Genomic DNA, 24,571 nt, shown 5'->3' with positions numbered 1-24,571 from the left:
CTGGACACCTGCGTATTTAATTCAATTCCAATTACTCGTTCAAAGGTAAGCCACTAATAATCTCCAAATGACTTCAAGGGTAGCTGGGAGGGGTATGCAGTTGCGTTCTGTTTTGTAACTCGTGAGTGAGTGGTTTTGCGAAGGAAAGAACTGGAGGGCGGGAAGGGGTGTGGGTGGGGGTGAGTCAGAGGGTGGGGCTGTTCAGGAGGAAAATCCGTTGAAGATGGTTTTACAGTAAACGCCTGGTGAAGAATACTCTAGTATAAACCCACGCAGGAGATACTGAACTGCCAGCGCAGAATCTTGGGAAAGAGCTAACAACCCTTTATCAAAACTGGAACTGTGAGAAAATAGGCACGTTTTAAGGTAGGATGGATACAATAAAAGGAATGTTCGTGATAGGTTGGGTGCCAAAGGTGACGGTATTGCTTTTGTTGTTATTATAAGGGATCGGGGAAAGTGTAAGCAGAAGCAGATGAAGGGGGTAAATAGAGAAAGACAGATGATGCTGAAAACCTGAAATAAAAGTTGGAAATACTCGTGTTCTAGGTGGACGACGAACAATCCCGTCTGGATGTTTGTGCCAGAACTGGCCGGTTCTCTCTCGCCGACTTTTTTTATTCCCTGGCTCATGCAGATAATATCTAATTACATACAGATAAATAGTGCAGTTTAGCCAACAGTAAAAGCAGAGGGAGTCGCCCCACATAATCTGTCACATCCTGCGCGTACGGTCAGTCAGGTAAACTGTTAGTCAAAGGGCAGAGATCGCTGAACCAAGAACCGAAGAGATGAGACTCTACATTTGGTATGTACCACTTGAGTGTAAGTTCATCTCTAACCAATATATTCCATAAAACGGAATCGATGTAAATGTCTGAATTGTAACTATACTGTATTTCAATGAAAGAAGCGTATCTGTAGTGTATTGGCAGCATCTGAATATTGAAATTATCATCGCCAAGGTATAAAATGAACCTACTGTAAGTAGATACAAAATACTCTCAATTACCTTTCAACGCGTACGGGATATGGATTGGACGATCACTTGAATCAACACTTTAACTTTCCTAATACTGACAGTTTTTTCATCCTAAAAAGTTACGTAATGGCTTTCGGAAACTAATTCATGCGTTATGCGTTAAATCTTCTCGCAGAGGTAATAGTGGACGGACGTCGAATGGACCAGTTCGGTAACTTATCAGTTTAAGGAATCCCAAGTAAAGTCACTTTTTTTTCGTTCAGGTATTTGCGACTCTGATACTTAAGTTAGGTATAAAGTAATGGTTTGAGCGGAGTCTGCCAAAGTGACTGTTGATGCTTTTCCATGCAATCACATGTAAAGGCACAGTTTGTATAAGGGTTATTTAGGGCGGAACAGTCTATAGAAACAAGCTAACATGTGGAGGCGTTCTTGCGTTGGAAGTGAATTATAAATTGCACAGATAAGTGCGATAATGTTCCCTCCTTGTTCAAACAAAACTTCAGGCAACGAGGTTCAATTGTTTCATTGATATCTTTGAACAGAGTTCGAAAGACCCGTGAACAAACGTTTTAATTGTGCTTTGTTTTACGAATGGTGTCTATCAGGTTTTACCTTTTTTTGTTAGTATTCGCACTTGTTGGAGTCAAATTCTCTCATGTGCGCGGTAAATGTCAACACGGGATGTTATCCAGCGTTAAGTATTTCCAGTTTATTTCGTGGGTGGTCAGTGCTGGGCTGAGATGACGCGCACGCTCTAACGGAAATTACCACCATCTCGTCATAGTTTCAAGCTCAGCTGCAGAAATAAAAGGGACCGTTGAGTTTGTAATGCTGCACAAGCTCAGAGTGAACTAAACTGAGATTCTCCAAATTAATTTTATGTGAAATATACAAAATCTCCAGAGAGAACTGAGATTGGGATTTTGGGGGTGACCGCTTCTGGGTGTGTCCTGACTCATTCCAGCCCACATTTCAAAGTTCAGTCCAGATGAAGAGTCTCGACCTGAAGCGTCGACTGTCCATTCACCTCCATAGATGCTGCTTCACCCGCTGAGTTCCTCCAGCATTTTGTTTGTTGCTCCAGATTCCAGCATTTGCAGTCTAGTGTCTCCATAGGATTCTATGTTGCCCAACTTTTAGACAGTGGGTTTCAAGGCTCCACCAAACTTTAGGTGAAATTTCTTTCCTCTGTGTTCTCACCCCCTGTACTGCCCTCCTGCAACTGTCTCTGCCCCTCCCTCTATCTCACCCTTCCCCCTTCCTCTTTGCTCTCTCCCTAGCTCCCCCTCTGTTACTCTACCCCTACCCATTCTCCCACCTCGTATCTCACTCACTTCTCCACATCTCACTCACTCCTCTATTCCTTAACCCCCAGTTATCCCCATTCCTCTACTTTTTCTCCTTCTTTCAAACATTCCACCCGTCCCTCATCTCTCACTCCCTCCTTTTGCCCCAACTCAATTCCACCATTTGCCAATTCTCTTCCCCTTGCCCCTTCCTGCATTTTTCCTTCCTTGCTCTTTTCTTTCCGTTCCTCCTCTCCTGACCACTTTTCCAGTTTTCCCTAAACCTTGCCCATCTCATTCTTCCACCCCACCTCCCCTTCTCTCCTCATCTCCATTTCCCTTCCTCTCCCACTCCACCCTCTTGCCTCAAAACCACTAACCAGTTCCCTATCTACCTACACATTGCCCTTCCCTCCACTTTCTCCCTCTCCCCCTCACACCACTGATCCTCCCCTTCCCCACTACTCTCCAGCCTGCAATCCTTTGCTCTCCCACACCATTGTACTCCCTCACCCTCCCTTCCCCACGTTACCTACCACTCGCCTGCTCCGACACCCCTCATCACCCACTCATCCTTTCCCACTCACCTGTCTGTTCATTCTTCTCTCAACCCCTTCATTACTGTATTAGCTCATTTCTCCAGCTCATTCTCCACATCCCCATACTTCACGTTCCCTCTCCCTCTCACTCCCTACCCTTCCAAGCTCACACCATGTCCCCCCTTACCCTTACCACTTGCCCTGCTCATTCTGTCTGCCTTCACCTGCTCTTCTCTCACCACCTTTCTTCCACCCTCTCTCCCCCTTCTGCATGTCCCTATTCTCTTGCCTCTCACCCACCTACCCTCAGCTCTCAACCCTCCCCACCAATGTGCCACTCATCCCACAACCACCTTTTCCTCATCCAACCCCTCTGTCCCTTTAGTCCTTGTACTAGTTCTCCCCATTGTTCCCTTCCCCTTTCTTTCTTCACTCCTTCCATCTCCCCCCAACTCCCTGACCTTTTCCCTCATCTCCCCATCTTGCCTTCTTCACACTTGCCCTCCATTTTCTATGCTCCCTCCCTCTCCCTCCTACCTCACGTACAGGTGCAGAGACGCACTGGTGAGACCCAGTAAACGTCAGACCGGTTTTACCTCTGCAGGATCGAGTCCAGTATCTTCGCAGGGAGGTTTGCTAGTGTTAATGGTAAGAGTTTCAACTAGCTTGGCAGGAGGATGAGAACCTGAAAAAGAATTCGGGTAGGAGAAAAAGGATGTAGGAAGTGGGAGCTAGAAGTCAGCAAAATAAGTATGCAGCAGAAGCAAAGAGCAAATGGAATCAAAGTTGATAAAATTGTTAAAATGGTAGAATTGAAGGTGCTATATCTGAATGTTCAGAGCATCCACAACAAGGTAGATGAAAATAATGGCACAAGTAGATGTAAATGGGAATGATCTAATTGTCATGGAAACACGGCTGTAGAGTAACCAAAGCTGTGAGCTGAATGTTTAAGGATATTTGATATTTCAGATGGGTGGGAGAAAAATGAAGAAAAGAACATGGTGTGGCAGTATTAATAAGGGATAAGATCAGTACAGTGATGAGAAATGAACTTGCCTTGGCAGCTCATGTAGAATTAGAATCGGCTTGGGTCGAGCAAAGGGCAGAAAGCATTGGTGAGGGCTATTTCTCGGCCATCAAATACTAGTTGTAATATTGGGCATGGCATTAGTCAGATAGTTAGAGGAGCATGTTACAGGGGTGGCACAGGGACCATGGGAACTTTAATGTACATGTAGACTGGATAAATAAAATTAACGGGACAAAAACATGAACTACATGCAAGATCATTTTCTAGATCAGTATGTTGAGGAACAAACTATGGAAAAGGTTATTTTAGATCTTGTGTAATGAGAAAGGGTTAATTGATCCTGTTGTAAAGGAACCTTAAGGGAAGAGTGACCATAGTATATGAGAATTTGACAGAGTTTGAAAGTAATACATTTCAATCTGCAACTGAAGTCTTCACTCTAAACAAAGGAAACTACGAAGGCTGAATTGAGTGCGGTTGATAGGGTAAATGCGTTGAAAGATGAATGGTGGACAGACAATGGAGAGCACTTAAAGAAGTAAGTCATAATTTGCAGACACATGTATTCCTTTAAGGCACAAATACTTGCCAAGAAAAGTAATTCCTCAAGTATTTTTTTAAAAATAAAGATGATATTAATCCAAAGAAGAGGCTTGTAAAATTGCCAGAAATAGCTGTAGGCATGGGAATAGTAAGCATTTTTAAAAAGCAACAAAGGATTGAGAAACTGTCAAGGAGAAGCAAAATGAAATGAGTGTCAAACGGCAAGAGCAAAGATACGTAAAAGGGAATGTTTGGGTTCCTTACAATTAAAGAGAAGGGTAATGGGGAATAAGGAAATGGCAGAGGAATTAACCAATTTCTTCATAGAGACGTACATCTGACAGACTTGTTTCAAAAAAAAATCAAGGGGCCAGCAAAAATGAGGAACTGTGATTAAGAATTAGTTTTTTAAAAAAGTATTACAGAAATTGATAAGACTAAAAACTGAAAAATGCCAATGACTCTGATGTACAACTGAGTTTTAAAGTGGGTGACTATAGAGGTTATCATTTTCCAAAATTCCATGTTTCTGCAATGGTTCCTATGGACAAGAGGAGGGCAAATGTGACTGCAGTAATGGTATAAATCTGATGGTCTTATTTAAAAAAATAATGTACTTGCAGTGGAGGGAGTGCAGCAAAGATTCACTTGAGTGGTTGCAGAGATGGACAGTTTGCCATTAGAGAAAAGGTCGAGTCCACCAGACCTGTATTCTCTGCCATCATCATCATTGTAGATTGGTCAGGTGGCTGCTGTCTTCACTTCTGCCCCTCGTGCTGAACTTGGGCTGTTGAAGCTAGGAGGGATGGGGGTGTGAGAGAGGATTATCTGAGACAGTAGTCTGGGATGGGGGAGGAAGGGTTAAAAGGGAAAGAATCTCACTGGTAGTCAAGAGATGGGGATGGTCTGAGGAGAAAGTCAAAAAGCTGCAGATGCTGGAAATCTGAAATGAGAAACTGAAGGTATCGGAGTCTCTCAGCAGGTCAGGCAGCATCTGTGGAGAGGAAAAGCAGAGATAATAGTTCAGATAATTGGTCCTTCAGTTCAGCTCTAATGAAGAGCCTTCAACCTGAAATTATAACTGTTTCTCACTCCAGAGATGCTGCCTGACCTGCTGAGTGTTTTCTGCATTTTCTGTTTTTATTATTGAAACAGCATGGCATTGTGCACAAAACATTGAATGGTATGGCACAGGAACAGGCCCTTTGGCCCACAATGTCTGTGCTGACCATGTTGCTAAATTAAACTAAATCTCTTCTGCTCAGGTGCCTATAAACACCAGTATCTTGTCTGCTTTCATCACTGCCCCGGCAGCCTGTTCCAGGCAACTGCCACTCTTCTTTTAAAAAAAACCTTGCCCCACAAATCTCCTTTAAACTCCCCCACTCAACTTAAATCCATGTCCTCTAGTATTTGATATTTCTCCCCTGGGTAAAAGATTCTGATGGTCTATTCTGTCTAGGCCTTTCATAATTTTATAAACCTGTATCAGGTCTCCTGATAGAAGGGTCCTGACCTGAAACGTTGACTGCATGCTTTTCTGCACGGATGCTGCCTGGCTTGCTGAGTTCCTCCAGCACTAGTGTTTTTCATCTAGATTCCAGCATCTGCAGTCCTTTATTTCTCTATCAGGTCTCCCCTCAGTCTCTGATGCTCCAGAGAAACAGCCCAAGTTTGACAAATCTCTCCTTTTAGCTTGTACCCTCTAATCCAGACAACATCCTGGTAAACCTCTTCTGCACCCTCTCCAAAGCCTTCACCCCCTTCCTGTAATGGGGTGACCAGAATTGCACACTTATTATGTATGTTTTATTTTGGAAGCAGTTGCCACCTGATGAAGTACAAAGTTTATTGTTGTAAATATAGTTAGGTTAGATTGATTAGAGTACAAGTCAGTTTAGCCTAGCTCCATTTCTACACTAGTTTTTGTTTTGAGTATTGTAGATAAAGAATAAGAATTTTAGCAAAGCTTGCGTGGATAAAGTGTTGGGTGCTGACTTTTTGACTTGCAGCATGGTGTGCCAGGAAGCTGCCTTTTATGCAACCATATCATCCATGAAGACGGTCATTAGATTTAGACAAATAGGCTTTGGAAGATACTTTTGGCTATAGCAGTGTATTTGAAGATGCAGGGAAGAGTCAGTGTTTAGTGTAACCAGAATGCAGAGTAAGCCATGCAGCAATCTGACCATTACTGCATGTTTAGTGTGACTAGCACATTAAGTAACATTGCTTCTGAGCTTTCAGCAATTGTAAAAGTTGGTACATCAGTGAGTGAACTGTGGCTGTCTTTTCCCTGATCAATGTGGTTAAAAATCTTACTGATAGTGATTTTTGAGCATGGACATTGATGTAACGTAGGCGAGTTTGATGATGGAAAACAGTCACAGAACACATCTCACCCAATGAGCAAATGATATCAGCAATCTGTATCAAAGCACCTAGAGATGTACAGAAAATACTTCATACTGCATTAATATGACTTCCAACGACTAACATCTTTGAGTAAATTAATTTCTATGCCTGTTGCCACTAAGAATTCTTGCTTCCTTTTGTTTCCCAAATAGGTACTGAATGAAAAGTGTATATTTGGCACACTATCGCTTTGTGGTTGTTGAATGAAATGAAGTTTGAGAGTTGCTCTTATCCATATAATTATAATCATTATATAATAAAAGCAACTCTTAAGCTTCAAGTGTCATCCAACAAGGAAATGATTTATGGTCCTTTCAGGACAGGGCAGGAAACCAGCTGGGTTATTGTTACACAAATCAGGTAAGGACTGAATGGCCCCTTTATGGCAATCTGAGATCCAAACTACTTTTCCCTCCCTTCTTGGCAATGTTCTAGTAATCGTTCCTGTGTTTATGCTGGAATTTCACTCTCCACGAGAGGACCAAACTGATGGCTTATCGAATAAACCACTATCCACTGATGTTGTGTGAAAAGGTTCTTTTGGAATCTTAAAGATGGAGGACTCTGGACACAGGCTTTGGATTTTAAAAAGAGTTTAATCACAAAGGCAAACACGGGGACAGAATGAATGGGAACAGATGCACACTTGCGCACACACACACACAGACCAGAAACATGAGGAGGAATCATAATGAGGAGATACACACAAACAATAAACAAGGTACAGCTTATCGAGGGATAAACACTTCAATGCCTGAACTCCTTGACCCAGACAAGTATTGGCCCTAACACTTCCTGGAATCTGACTAAGATGCTCCCAAACCACGTGGTGGTGCACACTCTTACCAGTGGTCTCTACAGCGTGGTCTCACTATTCCTGGGGAAGTTGAAAGAGGAAGGGCCAGGGGAGTGCAAAAAGTTGTATAGTGCTGGGAGGCTGGGTGGGGCCCAGCCAGGTGATTTAGACAGGCCAATGGTCAGGCAGGTTCAGGAACAAAGGTGGTCTCCAAGGCCAATCCCTATGCCTACACCTGATGGGTGGGGTGGAGCCAAACCTTGATTGACAGTGGTGTCACTTCGGATCCAATAAGCAATGGTGTCCTCCGACCAGAGAGGTCGGTGTTGTTATGGTCATGTGACATCCATGTGCTCTCATACTACATTCCACCCCTCGGAAGTTACATCACTCACCAATCAAAGGGAGAGCTACAACTAAGGAAAGAAATGTGTCAAAATGTGTTACTAGTAAGTTTCAAGGATAGCAGAAAATACGAAAAAACTATGACAACTAAAATGAGGGCAGTGGCCCAGTGGGTGATAGTTGCCCAACATTCCCCCCAGTGACCCAAACGGCCACCTGTTTCCTCATAAGGTGTCATGCTGGAGGAGCTGGTCCCTGGGTTCTGAGTTTTGGCCACCAAGTCCCTGAAGTGAGCAGCAAGGTTGGAGGGGTTGCTGGATTTATCAGAGAAGAATGCAGTACTCCTTAGTAATCACTGCACATGTACCACCATCTGCAGCAAGTGGATCATCCAGGGCCATCCAATTCTACTGGGCTACCAGCCTGACGGCAGCCAGCTCTGCTGCCGTCATTGTTTACTGCTGTATGCTGGGTGACCACCCCCCCCCGTTCATCAAGCGTGGGTTCAGGGTACCAAAAACACTGGGAAACAGCAAATGTACCAGCCCGTGGGGAGCCACGGGTAGGTATTGTAGCCGCAAATCCAGTGGGTCCCGTTCAGGGAGCCCCAGCTTAGCAGCACCAGTGGCAGTAGTCATGGAGGCACCCAGATACCAGTCTCACTCACACACACAATGGCCAACTGAAAAGGTGGAATTGTGCTCATTCTGGAGTCGACACCAGCATTCCCTTGGCGTACTCAGCGGGTGTGGAATGCTCTGAGGGCCAGGACTCGTGTGGAGGTTAAATTGTATGAAGGGAAATACCAGATCCTGAAACACCCACCCCACTGGGAACCTTTGGAATGAATGTGCTGCAGTGGTGAGGGAGGTGATGGAACTGCCAACCGCTCCCCCCCACCCACCCACCCACCCCCCCCCCCCAAAACACTGATATACCAAACCCAATAGGCACAACAGGAAAGGAAAAAAAGTCCATGTAAACAGTTCATTTCGAAAAGTATCCAAGGGAATCATTGTCAATGGCAGAGCTTCACTGGTGTGTGCTGGGGTTCAGAGGTAGATCCAACAGTTCGATATAATTGAGGTGCTGGCGAATTTGTAGGTAATTTCGAGGAAGGTTTGAGCAGACATCTCACCAATCATCGCAGTCAGCAGGAGGAGGGGGTGGAGCAGTGCCATCATCCTGTAGTGGGGGGGGGAAACAAAATCATTCCCGGCAGGTCAGGTGTTGGGTATGGAGACAGGACAAGTTAGCTCGACCTGGAATCGCGACCTAACGAGTATCCCCGGGACCGTGTGCAACGACTTCTCCCTTGAGGGGGCCCAATGGGAGTTGAGGTGGGGGCAGCCTTGTTCAAATCCACCATCATGCGCCACGTCCCGTTCTTTTTACGGACGGGGCTGTTAAAAGGGGAGGCTGCAGGCCTAATGACTCCTTTCTGCAGCATGGCTTGAATGGCCTCTAATATCTTGATGTCCCCCAGGCCGACTGCAGACTACCTTGGAGGGAGGAGGGACAACAACCAGTTCCCATTTGGCAGCCCCTACCACCACCGTAGCATGGTCGACCCCAAAAGTGAACTTGCCTTTGTTGTTGTGTAGGGACAGTCCCTTTAAGACATTCATCCCCCGTATGCATTCAGTCAAATCTGCAATTAAGACAGCTACATTTCGAGGAGGTTGGTTCCCGATGGCCATGCGGACCTTGACTTCCCTCGCGGGCAAAAGGGAAGCCCCCAACCCCTCTTTCTGCATCTGTGGCCCCTTCTACGTAGTGGGGTTACCGGGGATGGTGGTGTGTTGGGCACGCATGTCGATGAGTGCCATCCACCTTTGAACATTCCCTTTTCCCCAGTGTATCGCTACAGGTATGTGGCCTCAGGTCTCCCAGGCAGGAAAGGGCGGTGGAACAAATGCGCCGGGACCCGTGGCCTTCATCCTGTGGGGGGGGGGGGTCTGCCACCCAGTGGGTGAGGGTTCCTGCTAGCGGAGATGGGCTATTTCTTGTCTCAGCAGGTCCCGGAGCTGAGCCATGAGCGCAGGGGAGACTTTTTCAGGTGGGGCAGGGGCGGAGGCAATATCAGTATCTGCAGGGACAGCTCATGCGGTCCGACGGTTAGGGGTGCCCCGTGTCGGACTTGGACCCAGGGTGGCTGTGGATCTTCCCCCAGACTGGCTCCCCCCCCACCACAGAGCTCTTTCCAGCGTGCGTGGAGCGGTGGTCGGGACCCCAACTATGTTGGCACGGTCCACCCCTGCGTGCAACATGTCTAGGTATAGCTGCTTGCGCGTGGGATGGGGGGGGGTCGTGTCCCCAGCCCTCATGTCCGCTCTGCAGACCTGGGTGGGCTTCCCCCACTGCAAGAATGCCAGCCCTTCCAGGAGGGTGATGGCATCCCACACGGTCTTCCCGTTAGCTGGTCCCATGGGGCAGGATCACTTATCTCAACTTGGGGCGCGTGGTGGCGACCAGGTAACCTGCTAGCGTGCTGGTCGCTGTGGTGTTTTCGAAATGCTCCAGGTCGCTGGCTCTCTCATAGATACCTGTCACTAGTGCCCATTCCCTAATGACCCTGGTGCCCTCACTGACCATGCTCCACTGGGGTCGCCAGTACAAATCCCATTCAGGGAGGGTAGGGTACCAAATCCTTACCACGGTCACTACCCGGCTCCACAGCATAGCATCATTCCCAGTCCTCCCAAGTGGCACCCGCAGGGTATTGTTAATGCTTTGTTGGTCAGACAGGCTCCCCAGGGTGTATGCCTCCTGGTGGGAGAGGGTCACGTTGCAGGCCCCCCCATCCCAGTCAGAGCAACCACGCGGCCAGGTGTTCGCCCGGCTGCTGGCGGTACCGATCCACCAGCTGGGTTAGCTCCTTGATAGGGAAATCTCAGGCCTTCCTGATCTCGGAGGGGCTCCATGTATTTTCCCCTGGGGCGACCTCATCCCCGTTCCCCTCCCTTGTGGGGCAGAACTGGGACCATGTTAGGATGGGTCGAGCCTGCAAGTGCTCACGTACACAGGGTGGAGGGCAGACGTGAAGGGGCCCCTGTTCCTCAGGCACCCGCTCCTCATCCGTATCCATCCATATATCCCCATCCCCCAGCCATGCGCCTAGCTTGTCGCCGCGCCGGACCAGGGCTTGAATTTTAAATGGATCTGGCTGCCATCCAGACCTGCAGGCAGCTTGTGCCTGGATCAGCCAGCAGGCGACCTCAGTACCGCGGACCTCGAGGTCATTGACCCGGGTCTGGGCAGTTTGAACTGCCTCCTGTAGTGTGCAACATTGTTGCTGGAGGGTCTCTATTTCTTTTTCCCTCTGTAGGCAGGTATCCTGCAACTGGCTGGTAATCTCAACCTGGCACCTCATCAGGGACGCCAAGAGCCAGAGAGCACCCCTCTGACACTAGGGAACCCTGACTGCTGGAGTAGGGCCACCACATGGTGTCCCAGTTTCTCACCACGTGGATCTAACCACTCAGCCCAGTCCACTGGCTTGCCGTGGTTTCCCAGCATACTAGCCCAGCTCCCAAATCCCTCACACTCACACATCTGTCCACCCAGGGATTCTCTCCTCTGTATCTGCGCTAGCCTCGTACCCCCAGTTCCAAAATATTCTCCCCGCATCTGTGTCCAGCCAAGATCTTCAAGACCCTGCTCACAGAACCAAATGTTATGTGAAAAGGTTCTTTTGGAATCTTAAAGATGGAGGGCTGTGGAGACAGGCTTTGGATTTTAAAAATAGTTTAATCACAAAGGCAAATGTAGGGACAGAATGGATGGGAACAGATGCACACTCGCACACACACACAGGAGACCGCGAATATGAGGAGGAACCACAACGAGGATGAGATATACACACACACACACACACAATAAACAAGGTACAGCTTATAGAGGGATAAACACTCCAATGCCTGAACTCCTTGACCCAGACAAGCATTGGCCCTAACACTCCCTGGAATCTGACTAAGATGCTCCCAAACCGCATGGTGGTGCACACTCTTACCACTGGTCTCTGCAGCAGCATCTCACTACTCCTGGGGAAGTCAAAAGAGGAAGGGCCAGGGGAGTGCAACAACTTTTATAGTGCTGGGAGGCTGGGTGGAGCCCAGCCAGGTGATTTAGACAGGCCAATGTTCAGGCAGGTTTGGGAACAAAGGTGGTCTCCAAGGCCAATCCCTATGCCCACACCAGATGGGTGGGGTGGAGCCAAACCTTGATTGACAGTGGTGTCACTTCCGATCCAATAAGCAATGTTGTCCTCCGACCAGAGGGTCAGTGTTGTTACAGTCACGTGACAGCCACATGCTCTCATACTACAACTGAGTAAACCAAAACCACGGTCTTCATCTTCAATAAGAGCAATTACAATGGTACGACTGTGGAGTTGACTAAGGTGGGCTGAGAAAGTAAGCTAAGGGACAGGTCAGCAGATGAACAGTGGTGGGCACTCAAACGGCTGGTCCATAACACTCAGCAGGAATTTATCTCAAATCAGAAAGAGGGATTCCATGAGGAAGAGGCACAATCTGTGGCTAGCAAAGGAGGCCAAGGATAATGTTAAATTGAAAAGCAGAGCACACAAAGTGGTAGGTACAGGTAGTAGGCTAGAGGAAGGAGAAGTTTGTAGAATCCAGCAGTGAGAGACTAAAAAGCTCATCAGAAAGGGGAAAATTTGGTTTTGAGAGAAAACTTGTGTGTAATATCAAAACAAACAGTTGGAACATACAGTATAACTAGGAAGAAGGTGATGGAGGTAGGTGTGGGACCTCTAGAGAACAGGGCTGGTGAATTGATATGGAGAAACAAAAGAATGGCAGGTATGTTAAATCAATTTTTGCATCAGTCTTCACCGCGGAGGACAGTGCAAATATCCCTAGACAGGGCTAACTTGAAATAACACGGAGGAGCTTGTAATCAATCATAAGGGATATTAGAGAATCTCACAGAGCTAAAGGAAGACAAATCGCCGGGACCTATAACCTGCACCAAAGGGTTTTAAAGGAAGTGACTGCAGAGATAGTGGTCCCATTGGTTGAAATTTTTCAAAACTCACTAAATTCCAGGAGAGTACTAGAAGATTGGAAAACAGCCAATGTGACTTCCTTGTTCAAAAAGGGAAACAGACATTAATTAAAGATCTAATGTTGGCAAGACATTAGTGTTGATAATCAAAGTGGAAGTAACTAACTATTTAGGAGAGATGAATATAATCAAACCTTGACAACATGGTTTTATGAAAGGTAAATCATGTTTGACAAATTTGCTCAAATTCTTTGAGGATATGATACAGAGAGTTAATAGAGGGGAACCTGTAGATATAGTGTATCTAGATTTCCAAAAGATATTTGACAAGGTGCCACAAGAGACTGGTGCATAAATTAAGAGCTCAAGGTATTAGAGAAAGTGTGTTAGCATAAATTGAAACCTGACTGTCATGTAAAAAAAAACAAAGGGTTGTAATAAATGGGTCCTTTTCAGGCTGGAGGGATACAATTCGTGGAGTACCCCAGGGATTAGGTTTTCAGTCTTCTATGTTTACTATTTACATTGATGAGCTGGGGGAGGGAACAAAATGTAGCTTGATGTGAAAATAGGTGGATAGGGAAGTTGTGATAAGGACATTGTGATTCTGCGATAGGATAGAGATAAATTGAGTGGCTTGGTGAAACTCTAGCAAATGAAGTCATGCAGTTTGACAAGAGGAATCAAGATGTGAATTATTGTCTAAATGGTGAGAGACTGCAAATGAGTGAAGTTCAGAGGGATCTGGGTGTCCTAGTGCATGAATGATTAAAAAGTTAGCAGGCAGGTCCAACAAGTAGCTAAAAAGGAAAACAAGATATTGGCCTTTATTGCAAGGGGGTTGGAGTTTAAGAATAGGGAGACTTTGTTATGGTTGTTCTGGATGTTGGTGAGATTACACCTGAAAAATATGGTGCACAGTTTTACTCCCCTTATTTAAAAAAAAGGATCTAGTAGCATTGGAGGCAGTCTAAAAGGATATACTTCAGGCACTGAAGAAGACCTTGTAAGATCCTAAGGGGGCTTGACAAGATAGACGTTGAAATGTTTTTATTAATGGAAGAGTCACGAACAAGGAGACTTAGCAACAACATAAGGGGCAGATTAATTAAAACCGAGGTGTGTAGAAATTTCTTCTCTTAGAGGGTAGGGAACCTCTGGAATTCTCTGCCCCTCAGTGTGGTGGAGACCAGATCATTGCAAAAGTATTAAAGGTGGAGATAGATAAATATTTGAAAGATTGAGAAATTGAGGGTTATGGGGAACTGGCACAGAAGAGGAGTTGAGGTAGGCATAGATCAGCCATGATCATATTGAATGGTGGGGCAGGCTTCAGGGGTCTGGTGACCTGTTCCTGCTCCCGTTTGCTTGAGTTCTTGTGTCTTTGAGTAGTTAACCATATAAATGCAGAAAGAGCACATCAACTCACAAACTGACCTCCTTGCCCCTGCTGTGGAAGAGTTTACTGTTCCCACATCAATCTTTTCAGCTGCCTCTGAACCCGCAGAACTGGAGTGGAAGTAAGTCGTCCTTGATTCAAAGGGACTGCCTCAGAAGAAGAAGAAATTTTTAAAACTGATTTCAAAAGATATTACAAAAAATAGGAAAAGTAAGAAATAGCTGCCTAGAAATTAGATTGCATAACTCTTTTCCAAGCACACTGTGATCCAAAATTATTTTTATCTGGAGTAAGCCACATCAGTGATCACTTCAGGTGAAATTGTGCCAATCACATTTCTGGACCAAACACTTCCAGTCACTGTCTGTTAGCATGTACAATTGATTCCTATCCCAATGTTGTATGACTCAAGTTTCAATCTCCTCAGGTGTTAATTGAAATTCAAAACCCCAGTGAACATTTGCTGTTGAACAGCCAGCTTACACACTGTACTTTTCAATTAGTTGCAACACAAAGCACCGTTCTGCTGGGCCATCTCACATGATAGCAGCCTGCAGTCAGAACTGGAACTAAAACACCTCCCCAAGATTTAGTACTGTGTTCACACTAGCAGGGAGAGCTTGCTGCAGCATTTAATTGCTGAGCAACACAGTGATGGGTGCCTCAGTGGTCATATTGCTGACAGTCCATTTGTCACCAGAAGCTGCTGTCTAAATGTCACAGGTGACGGGGAAGGTCAGGATATGGGCAGGATGCACAGAAGCGCTCATACCTAAATTCCCAATGCACGGAGAATTTCCAGAGGCTCAAAATAATACCTGAAGCATCATGTTTACAACTCAGGTTTCCAAAGGCTAGTAACTGATATTTATGGTGTTCTACAGAACATTCCACAGGTGCACCTAAGCCTGTAATGTTCATAGAATAATACAGCATGGAAACAGGCCCTTCAGCCCATTTGTGTCCATGACAGCCCTCAAGTAACCATATATACCCTTCCCATTTTCCAGCATGTGGCCCGTAGCCTTCTATGCCATAATGTTTTCAGTCTTCATCTAAATACTTGTGAAACCACCTGGTTCTACCTCCTGCTCAGCCAGTGGGTTACCAGATTGCAAACACCTACCAGATAGAAAAAAAATTGTTCCTCAGGTCCTGTCAGGAGAAGGTATTGAAATTTAAGGGGGATGTGGACAAGCAGAATATGAGAGTAAGACTGTGGCAAGTGGAATACAATGTGGAAAAATGTGAGGTCATCTACTTTGGTGCAGTGGCAGGGAAATTACTGGATAAAATTCTGAGGGACAGGACTAATCTACACTTGGAAAGGCAGGAATTATTCAATGACAATTAGCATGGTTTTATTGGAGGAAATCCTATCTGACCAATTTGATTTGAATTTTTCAAATTGTTTTGATAGTATATATTCACTTCATAAGCCCTTTGACCAAGTCCCAAAAGAGAGACTGGTCCAAAATGTTAGAACTTGTGGGATCCAGGATAAGTTTTTAAATTGTCTTGATAGGAGGCAGAGGCTGAAAGTGAAGGATTATTTTGTGATTAGAAACCTGTGACCAATGGTGTAGACAGCGATTGGTGCTGGGAGCCTAACTGTTTGTAATGCACATTAATGATGTGAATGTAGGAAGTATATTTGGTGAGTTCACGTGGTGATGTTCACAGTGAGAAGGATAGTCTTCGGCTACAGAATGATTTGATCAGTTGATAAGATGGTAGAGCAATGACAGATAGAATTTAATCCTGAAAATATGAGGTAATGCATTTTGAGTGGGAAACTAAGGGTAGGACATAATGAACGGTAGGGCCTTGGGGAGTACTGACGAACAAGGGGACCTCGGCTGCACAAGTCAAAGGCTCCCTGAAGGTGGCAGCGCAGGTAGATAGGGTAGTGAAGAAGGCATACACAATACTTGCCTTCATTAGCATGGGTGCCAAATATAAGAGCAGGGAGGCCATGGTACAACTTTCTAAAACATTTGTTAGGCCACTGCTGGAGAACTGTGTATAGTTATGGTCACCACACTATAGGAAGGATATGACTGCACTGTAATGAGTGCAGAGGACACCAGCTAACCTATGGCACAACTCTGAATGGTCTGTTTGCACTCCAAGGTCCCCTTGCTCCTGTACCCTACCTAAACACACCAAAGTATGAAGTGGGCTGCCTAATACTTCCTTCCAAAATGTATCACTTCACGTTTTATATGTTGAACATCATTTGCTCATTGTCCTATTCTACATGTTTATTAATGTAATTTAATGGACTCTTTTCCTGATTATTGATTATCACAGTATTGATTATCATTTCCAAATTTAGAAATTGTGATTTTGATTCTAGAGTTTAAATGCTTCATATAAATTAAAAAAACAATGGTCCCTAGACTGATCCTTGTTAGAACATCACTGACCACCACCTTGCACTATATCTAATTAACCTTCACTCCCACCCTTTGCTTTTTTAAGCAACCTTTGCTAGATTAAGAAATAAATGCCTTTTGAAAGTCTAGATAAATTATAATGTCAACTCTCTGTTACTCCCTCAACAATTTCTATAAGGGTTGTCATGTAATGTTTTCCCTTTGCTGACAATTCATTATCATATTTTTTGTTTTTAGATGTTCTTCTATTTGCTTGTTCTGTAGGAATTCCATTATTTTTCCAATCACTGATAATTAACTAATTGGTCTATAATTCCCTGGACATGTTCTATTCCCATCCCTGTATATTGGTATTAGAGCCATTGAGTTACGCAGCAGGGAAGCAGGCCATTGGACCTACCATGTCCACCTCAATCTATGCACACCCATCTGTATTAATTCCATCTTCCAGCCCTTGACTCATGGACTTCTATGCCGAGGTGATTCAAGTGCTTGTCACTTCTTAGATGGTGTCAGCGATTCTGCTTCCACCACACTCTCGGGCAGTATATTCAAGTACTCGCCACTCTCTGGGTGCAAAAAGTCTCCCTCAGATCCCCTCTTCCCCTTTACCCTAAATCTATATCCTTTACTCACCTCTGATAGCGTAGACATCAGGAAATTTTTCCCCTTATCTATGTTCTTTATAATTTTAAATACCTCAAACATATCCCCTCTTAATCTCCTCAGCTCCAGGGAAAACAGATGCAACTTTTCCAGTCTCTCCTCAGAACTGAAATGCTCTATTCCAGGCAACATCCTGGTGAATCTCCTCTGCACCATCTCTAGTGCTATCACACCTTTCCTATAGTGTGGTGGCCAGAAATGCATGCAGTACTCCAGCTGAGGTCTGACCAAGGTTTTATAAGGTTGGAGCATAACCTCCTTGCTCTTGTAATCACTGCCCTGACTAATGAAGGGCACAATCTCATATGCCTTCTTATGTTAAGGCACAACAGGTCCATCTAACATATTAGAAATATTTGTGGTAAACCCTGGGCTGATTCCTTTAGTTCTTCTGAAATGGTTTAATCTTCTTTGAGTTTGATTATTATGCCCCCATTCTATCTCCCTTGTGAATTCTGAAGCAAATTAATGGTGTAACATTTTTTCCTATTATTACCATTGGTATTGTCAAATCCAGAGCCTTATTCACATCCTGATTTTTTTTTTAATTGATGCATCTGGAAAATATTTTTCAATTTATTTCTTATTCATTGGGTGATTTAATTTAATCGTTCTCTTCTGTATTGTTTTCTCTCTCATCATGGACTCCTCAACTAGCTATTAATTTCATGTCTGCGGCATTCCCTAACCTCAGTGGTTCCACTCTATCATGATTCACCATGAATCTCTTGAATATTTAGTTTGTTCTTTCCTTTAAGTCGAATATATTTTTTGAGAAGAACAAAGGACTGCAGATGCTGGAATCCAGATGAAAAACTTGATGATGCTGGAGGAACTCAGCAGGCCGGGCAGCATCCATGAAGAAAAGCAGGTGGTCAATTTTTGGGTCAGGACCCTTCTTCAGGACTGAAGATAGGAAAAGGGGAAGCCTAATATATAGGAGGGAAAAGCAAAGCAGTGATAGGTGGACAAAAGAGGGGAGGCAGGGTGGTGATAGATAGATGCAGTTAAGAGATAGCGATAGGCAGGTGCGAGGGAGGAGGGTAGAACAGATCTACCGGGGATGGGTAAAAGGTAAGAAGAGAAAGGGGAAAAAAAAAGGAGGCTAAGAAATGGAAGAAGCATGTTCGGGGGGGGGGGGGAGGCGGGGTTGTGGGAAGGGGTTTGGGGATTGTCCTCGACCTCCTCCACTGCCAGGAGAATTTCAAGCACAAACGGGAGGAACAGCACCTCATTTTCTGTCTTGGAACCTTGCAGCCTAATGGCATGAACATTGAATTCTCCCACTTCAGGTAATCCCCAACCCCCTTCCCCAAACCTTTTCCCCCACGTGCTTGCCCCCCCCAACCCACCATGCTTCTTCCCTTTCCTAGCCTCCTTTTCTCCTCTCTGTTCTTACCTTTGACCCATCCCCTGGTAGACCAGCTCTCCCATCTTTCCCTGCAGCTGCCTTTCACTATCTCTTAACTGCATCTACCTATCACCACCCTGTGTCCACCCCATCTCCCCTCTTGTCCACCTATCACTGCTCTGCTTTTCCATCCTATATATTGGGCTTCCCCTTTTCCTATCTTCACTCCTGAAGAAGGGTCCTGACCCGAAACATTGACTGCCTGCTTTTCTCCACGGATGCTGCCTGGCCTGCTGAGTCCTCCGACATCATTGTGTTTTTCATCGAATATATTTTTTGTGTTTACTTGGATCTGCTCAAAAATGACATCAAGCTGCTCGCTTGTGGTAGAGCCCAGATCTCTATCTGAAACAGTGTGTGGTCTCTGTGGAGGCAGCAAGACATTGTGTGGTCTCCCTCTTATTCCTTGCAGTTTTAGCTGAAGTGGAGGAGAAGATGAACATTGAATAACATTTTCATTATTCCACCTTTTGGATGTTTGATCTGTGTTGGTGATTTAGAGGGCAAAATATCTATGTTGGGTTGAGTATGCTGTAATCAGAGGTATTGGGGTTGTTGGGAAGTTCTGGGTGACTCGTGTGTGTCTCTCTGTCTCTGGATAAGTACAAGTTGTGAAACAGCAGTGCTTATTGAGGTGTACACCTCACGCTGAGACACCCAGTAAAGTTATGAAATTTCTTTCCATTGCTCTCCATTGTCTGGGGACCTTTTACTTTTACCGTAGAGAGTGGTGGAGTCAGAGACGCTTACAACATTTAAGTAATATCTAGACAAGTACTTGAATCACCAAGATGTGGAAGGCTATGGAGCAAGTGTTAATAAATGGAATTGGTATCGATGGGTACACAATAATCAGTGTAGACGTGTTGTACTGAAGGGCCTGTTTCTGTGCTGTATGACCCTATTGAATCTGTGAGACTGTCCTGCCAATCTCTTCTTGTGTTGGCCCTGTCAAGTGTCCTGCCACCAGTCCCCCTTCTCCAAGCATACAGAGGACCTCCCTTAAGGTATGTAATCATGGCACTCTCTGCCTCATGCACCGCCATGGTTGCTATGTCTGGCTGCCATGGGGAGTGTGCCCTAAAGGGTTCCTGCCCTTCTTTGACTGCTGTGCAATAACAAAAGGATTTCCAGCCTTTGTGGTCACACCTTTGTACTTGCAGCCTTTCTCAGTTATTTCCTGGGTTAATTAAGCATGAATCCTGGAGGTTACTGTGTGAACGTTTTCCACCAGAATCTACTGATGAATTTGCTGGGGCAGAATTCTTCATCCTATTCTCTGAATGATAGTGATGTGTTAATTTAGAATCAATAGAATTTCTTCATTCAAGCCTAAAGGGAATACAGAGCTAATAGTCTTCCAAGGTATTGTGGAGAGACTTGTATAACTGTGAGATCTTATCTTCATTTTTGTAACCTTCTTTTATGAGGAATAAACTGCAATGCATCCAAACTATATCTCAGACAGTGGAGTTTCTCAAGCAGTCCACCCACAACCAAAGATACTTTCCTCCACTCTTCATGAACTCTGGTATCAACTTCTCGGGCATCTGAAACACCACCACCTGTTCAGTGCTCATGGATACAATCCTATCCATTCTTGTGGTACTTATTTAAATATCTACTCACCTCCCCCATTAATTCCAGATCCCAACAATTTTCTTTCCATTCCAGGCACATGCCAGAGTTTAGCAACAACATTTCAACACTGCCAACGTGTCTTACTTACAGATCAGTACCTCAACATTCCCAAGCACATATATGAAATTTATATATCCATGAATAATGTACCTTTTCATTAGGTAGTGGGAAATAGAAAGAGGATTATTGAATAATGTAAATATTGATGTATTCTTTTTGCTTTCCTTTCACCACAGATGTTAGTGTTTGTATTTCATTCATATTTTGATTATAATTAAAAATGCATGCATCTCACTGTCTATCATCTTGCACCCTTTAAAGTATAGAGCAATTAGATTTGACTAATTGTCATCTCAAACAAAAAATATTGAAATAACAGATAGGAAGACTGTTTTGTAATGATGCTTAAAATTGTTTGATTTCTACATGTGTGAACAAAAAATTAGGTGCATATTCCAAGTCTGCACATTGACAAAATCCAAATTAACATTGTGAAACATGGAAAGGAAAAGTTGAAAATGCTAGCTCAAAGTGATCTTGAATTGTCAAATAGAGATCTTAAGGTTGCTTCAATTCAATATATGCAGAAGCAAATGTATGTACTGTCTGAGTGATATCGTATAATTGTGTAAACAATCCTAAATACTGTTTTTAATATTTTAATATTCTATTCTTAAAAAAAGATATCAAGTTCACATTAAACAGTAAATGGGAAATGGATTGTTCAGACTAGCCATATCTAATTGTAGTTTGTATATTGCACAGTTAATTGACTCATACCATATGCTTTGTTTATACTTTTTTTTCTTTTCAAGGTAATATTGGGTCATTCTATGAACACATTAATTAACAAGCTTACAGACATGGATCTGAACATTGTAGCTACTTTCCTTCTTGCTATAATGTTATGGCCAAGGGTTACATCAGGAGTACTGACATCAGGTAAGGGTGGGGCGGTGTACAATTACTAAAACATGTTCTTCAATCTTCTGATTTTCTCTTTTATTAAAAATAAGTTATTTTGTTTTAGTCGACCCACCTACTGACCTACAGGTTATTGATCCTGGCCACTTGGGGCCACTTCACATACATTGGAAAGCTCCACTCAGTTTGACCAGCAAGATGTTGTGTGTGGTGCGATACAAGTTGTCATACTGCAATATAGATTCAACTAATTGTAAGGTAAATTAAACTTATTGATAATACATGACTCTTTCATAACTAAAATTTTAGAGTACTATTACCATTACAGCACCCTGGCACTAGGGCAGTACATTAGTGCAGCTAGTACTGCTTCATGCTGCAGCAACCCAGGTTCAATCCTGACCTCGGGTGCTGTCTGTGTGGAGTTTGTAAGTTCTCCCTGTGATGCGTGGGTTTCCCCTCCGATTTCCTCCAACATTCCTAAAATGTATGGATTGGTGGTTTAATTGGTCACTGTGAGCTGCCCCTAATGTGTGGGTAAATGGTAGAATATGGAGTAGTTGATAGGAATGTGGGGAGAATAAAATGGGTTAGTGTTGAAATAGTGTAAAACTGGGAGGTTTAATGGTCAGTGTGGACGATCAGGTGAAGGGACAGTTTTCATGAGTTTATGATTTAATTGGTGTTTAAAAACCTGAAGTTATCTGAATCAGTTTAAAAAGAAATGGGAGTAATTGGGGGAATTTTTACCTTTTTTAAGAACTAGTTAGAATAAAACTCAATTTTTTCTCTTTATTATTCAAGCCAGCAAGTAAGTTTTCAATGTTCTTGATAATAGTTTGTATATCTCCGTGGGGACATCAGTGCCACTCCTCAAGAATGACTCCTAATCAACCATAATGTGTAAGCAGGTATTACCTCATTGGCTTCTCTTCAATTTTCTCCTAAGAGCAGCTGAGTCTTACGAAACTAATTCTTGAAAATGATTGATTATGCTCATGGAATTAAAAGTAATAACCAGGATGGAAGTGTCTTTTAAAACTTCCTGGACCTGCTTTCAAACTAATGCAATGACAACACACAAAGCGCTGGAGGCACTCAGCGGATCAGGCAACATCTATTGGAATGAAATAGGCAATCAATGTTTCGGGTCGAGTCCCTTCATCTGGACTGAAAGAGAGGAGATAGCTAGTACAAAAAGTGGAGGGAAGGGGTGGAGCAAGAGCTGCCAGGTGATAGGCAGGTGAGGGAGGGGGGAGAGTGGGAATGATGTCAGAAGCTGGAAGTTGATGGGTGGAAGTGACAAAGGGATGAAAATGATGAAATCAGAAGGTGGGAGTGGAACCAGTGGGAGGAGTGTGTGGGTGATGGGCAGAGGAGGGGAAAGAGATGGGGTGATGGGGATCAGGAGGAGAGGGAGAAGAAAAAATAGGGGAAAAGGGACAGAGGGGGAGTGGTTACGGGATGTTTGAGAATTCAATGTTCATGCTGTCAGATTGAAGACTGCCTAGGTGGAAGACAATATGCTGTTCCTCTAATTTGCATTTTGCCTTGACCTGGCAGTGGAGGAGGCCTTGGGAAGACATGTTAGTGTGGGAATGGGAAATGGAATTAAGATGGCTGGCCACCAGGATATCCCAGCTGGCACCATGGATGGAGCAAAGGTGCTTGGTGAAGCAGTTCCCCAATTTGCATTGAGCGTCAGTGATGTAGAGGAAGGTGCAACGGCTAACGCAACTACAACACGCACACAAAATGCTTGAGGAACTCAGCAGGTCAGGCAGCATCTATGGAGAGAAATAAACAGTCGACGTTTTGGGTCGAGACCCTTCATCAGGACTGGAAAGGAAGAGGGCAGAAGCCAGAATAAGAAGGTTGGGGGAGGGGGAGGAGCACAAGCTGGCAGGTGATAGGTGAGAGGGGAAAGATAGGAGGATGGGGGAGGAAGCAGAAGTAAGAAGCTGTGAGGTGATAGGTAGAAGAGGCAAAGGGCTGAAGAAGAAGGAATCTGGTAGGAGAGGACAGTGGACCATGGAGCAAAGGATGGAGGTGGGGAATAGATGGGCAGGTCATGAAGGCAGGGGAAAAGGAAGGGGGCCACAGGAATGAGGGAAGACAAAGGACAAATATAAAAGGGGCGAGAAGAGGGGAGGGGTTACTGGAAGTTCGAGAAATCGATGTTGAGGCTGTCAAGTTGGAGACTACCAAGGCGAAATATGCAGTGTTGTTCCTCCAACCTGCCTCTGGCCTCAACATGGCAGTAGAGGAGGCCGTGGATAGACATGTCTGTATGGGGGTGAGATGTGGAATTGAAGTGGATGGCCACCAGGAGATCCTGGCTTTTGCAGCAAATGGAGTAAATGTGCTTGACGAAGAGGTTGTCCAATCTATGTCAGGTCTAACCGATATTGAGAAGGCCGCACCAGGAGCACCGGATGCAATAAATGACACCCTTGGATTCACAGGTGAAGTGCTACCTCACCTGGAAGGACTGTCTAGGGTCCTGAATGGTGGTGAGGGAGGAGGTGCAGGGGCAGGTGTAGCACTTTGTGCAGTTGCAGGAATAAGGGCCAGGAGGGTCATTTGCAGGGAGGGACTTGTGGACAAGGGAGTCACAGAGAGAGCAATCTCCATGGAAAGCGGAGAGAGGTGGGTAGGGGAAGATGTGTCTAGTGATAGGATCCTGTTCGAGGTGCCGGAAGTTGCGGAGAATGATGCCAGAATCTTATTCTGGCTTCTGCCCTCTTCCTTTCCAGTCCTGATGAAGGGTCTTGACCCGAAACGTCAACTGTTTATTTCTCTCTGTAGATGCTGAATTCCTCCAGCATTTTGTGTGTGTTGCTCCAGATTCCAGCATCTGCAGAATCTCTTGTGTAATGCAAATACAAACTTATTTGTAACCATCTTTTTGGGAAGAAAGATATGAGGTTGAAAATCAATTCAACATGTAGTCATGGGAAATATATCCGAAAATAGACATATGGTGAACAAAAAAAGCTGGCATTGAAAAGTATATTTTTACTTTGCTTCTTTAATATCTGCTATGGCTCCTTAGTCCTCCTTGGTTTTCTAATCAAAATCCTAACTCTCATCTCTTCAAGTTCATTTTGTGCACGTTTGTTTGGACATATGGAAGAAAACAAAAAAAAAGATTTGTG

At 44.5% G+C, this 24,571-nt stretch overlaps 1 protein-coding gene across 4 annotated transcripts in view; it reads left to right on the top strand.

Annotated features, from left to right (window-relative positions):
* Positions 1 to 226: 226 nt before the first annotated feature.
* The window catches only part of il13ra2 (interleukin 13 receptor, alpha 2), a 45,255-nt gene continuing 20,910 nt past the window's right edge, over positions 227 to 24,571 (top strand). The window contains exons 1-3 of one of the 4 annotated variants that reach the window (XM_052021073.1): positions 227 to 366; positions 21,305 to 21,431; positions 21,520 to 21,671. In XM_052021073.1, coding sequence (XP_051877033.1) covers positions 21,323 to 21,431; positions 21,520 to 21,671 — 261 coding nt within the window. In that variant the 5' untranslated portion in view covers positions 227 to 366; positions 21,305 to 21,322. Of the gene's footprint in view, positions 367 to 465; positions 826 to 7,080; positions 7,162 to 21,304; positions 21,432 to 21,519; positions 21,672 to 24,571 lie in introns of those variants that run through there. The other 3 variants (XM_052021071.1, XM_052021072.1, XM_052021074.1) reach the window with 3 other exon arrangements.

The sequence above is a fragment of the Pristis pectinata genome, chromosome 8 (assembly GCF_009764475.1).
Source record: "Pristis pectinata isolate sPriPec2 chromosome 8, sPriPec2.1.pri, whole genome shotgun sequence".
Classification (NCBI taxonomy): domain Eukaryota; kingdom Metazoa; phylum Chordata; class Chondrichthyes; order Rhinopristiformes; family Pristidae; genus Pristis; species Pristis pectinata.
The sequence above is the reverse complement of the archived record's forward strand: the minus strand, read 5'-3'. Positions and strand labels throughout refer to the sequence as shown.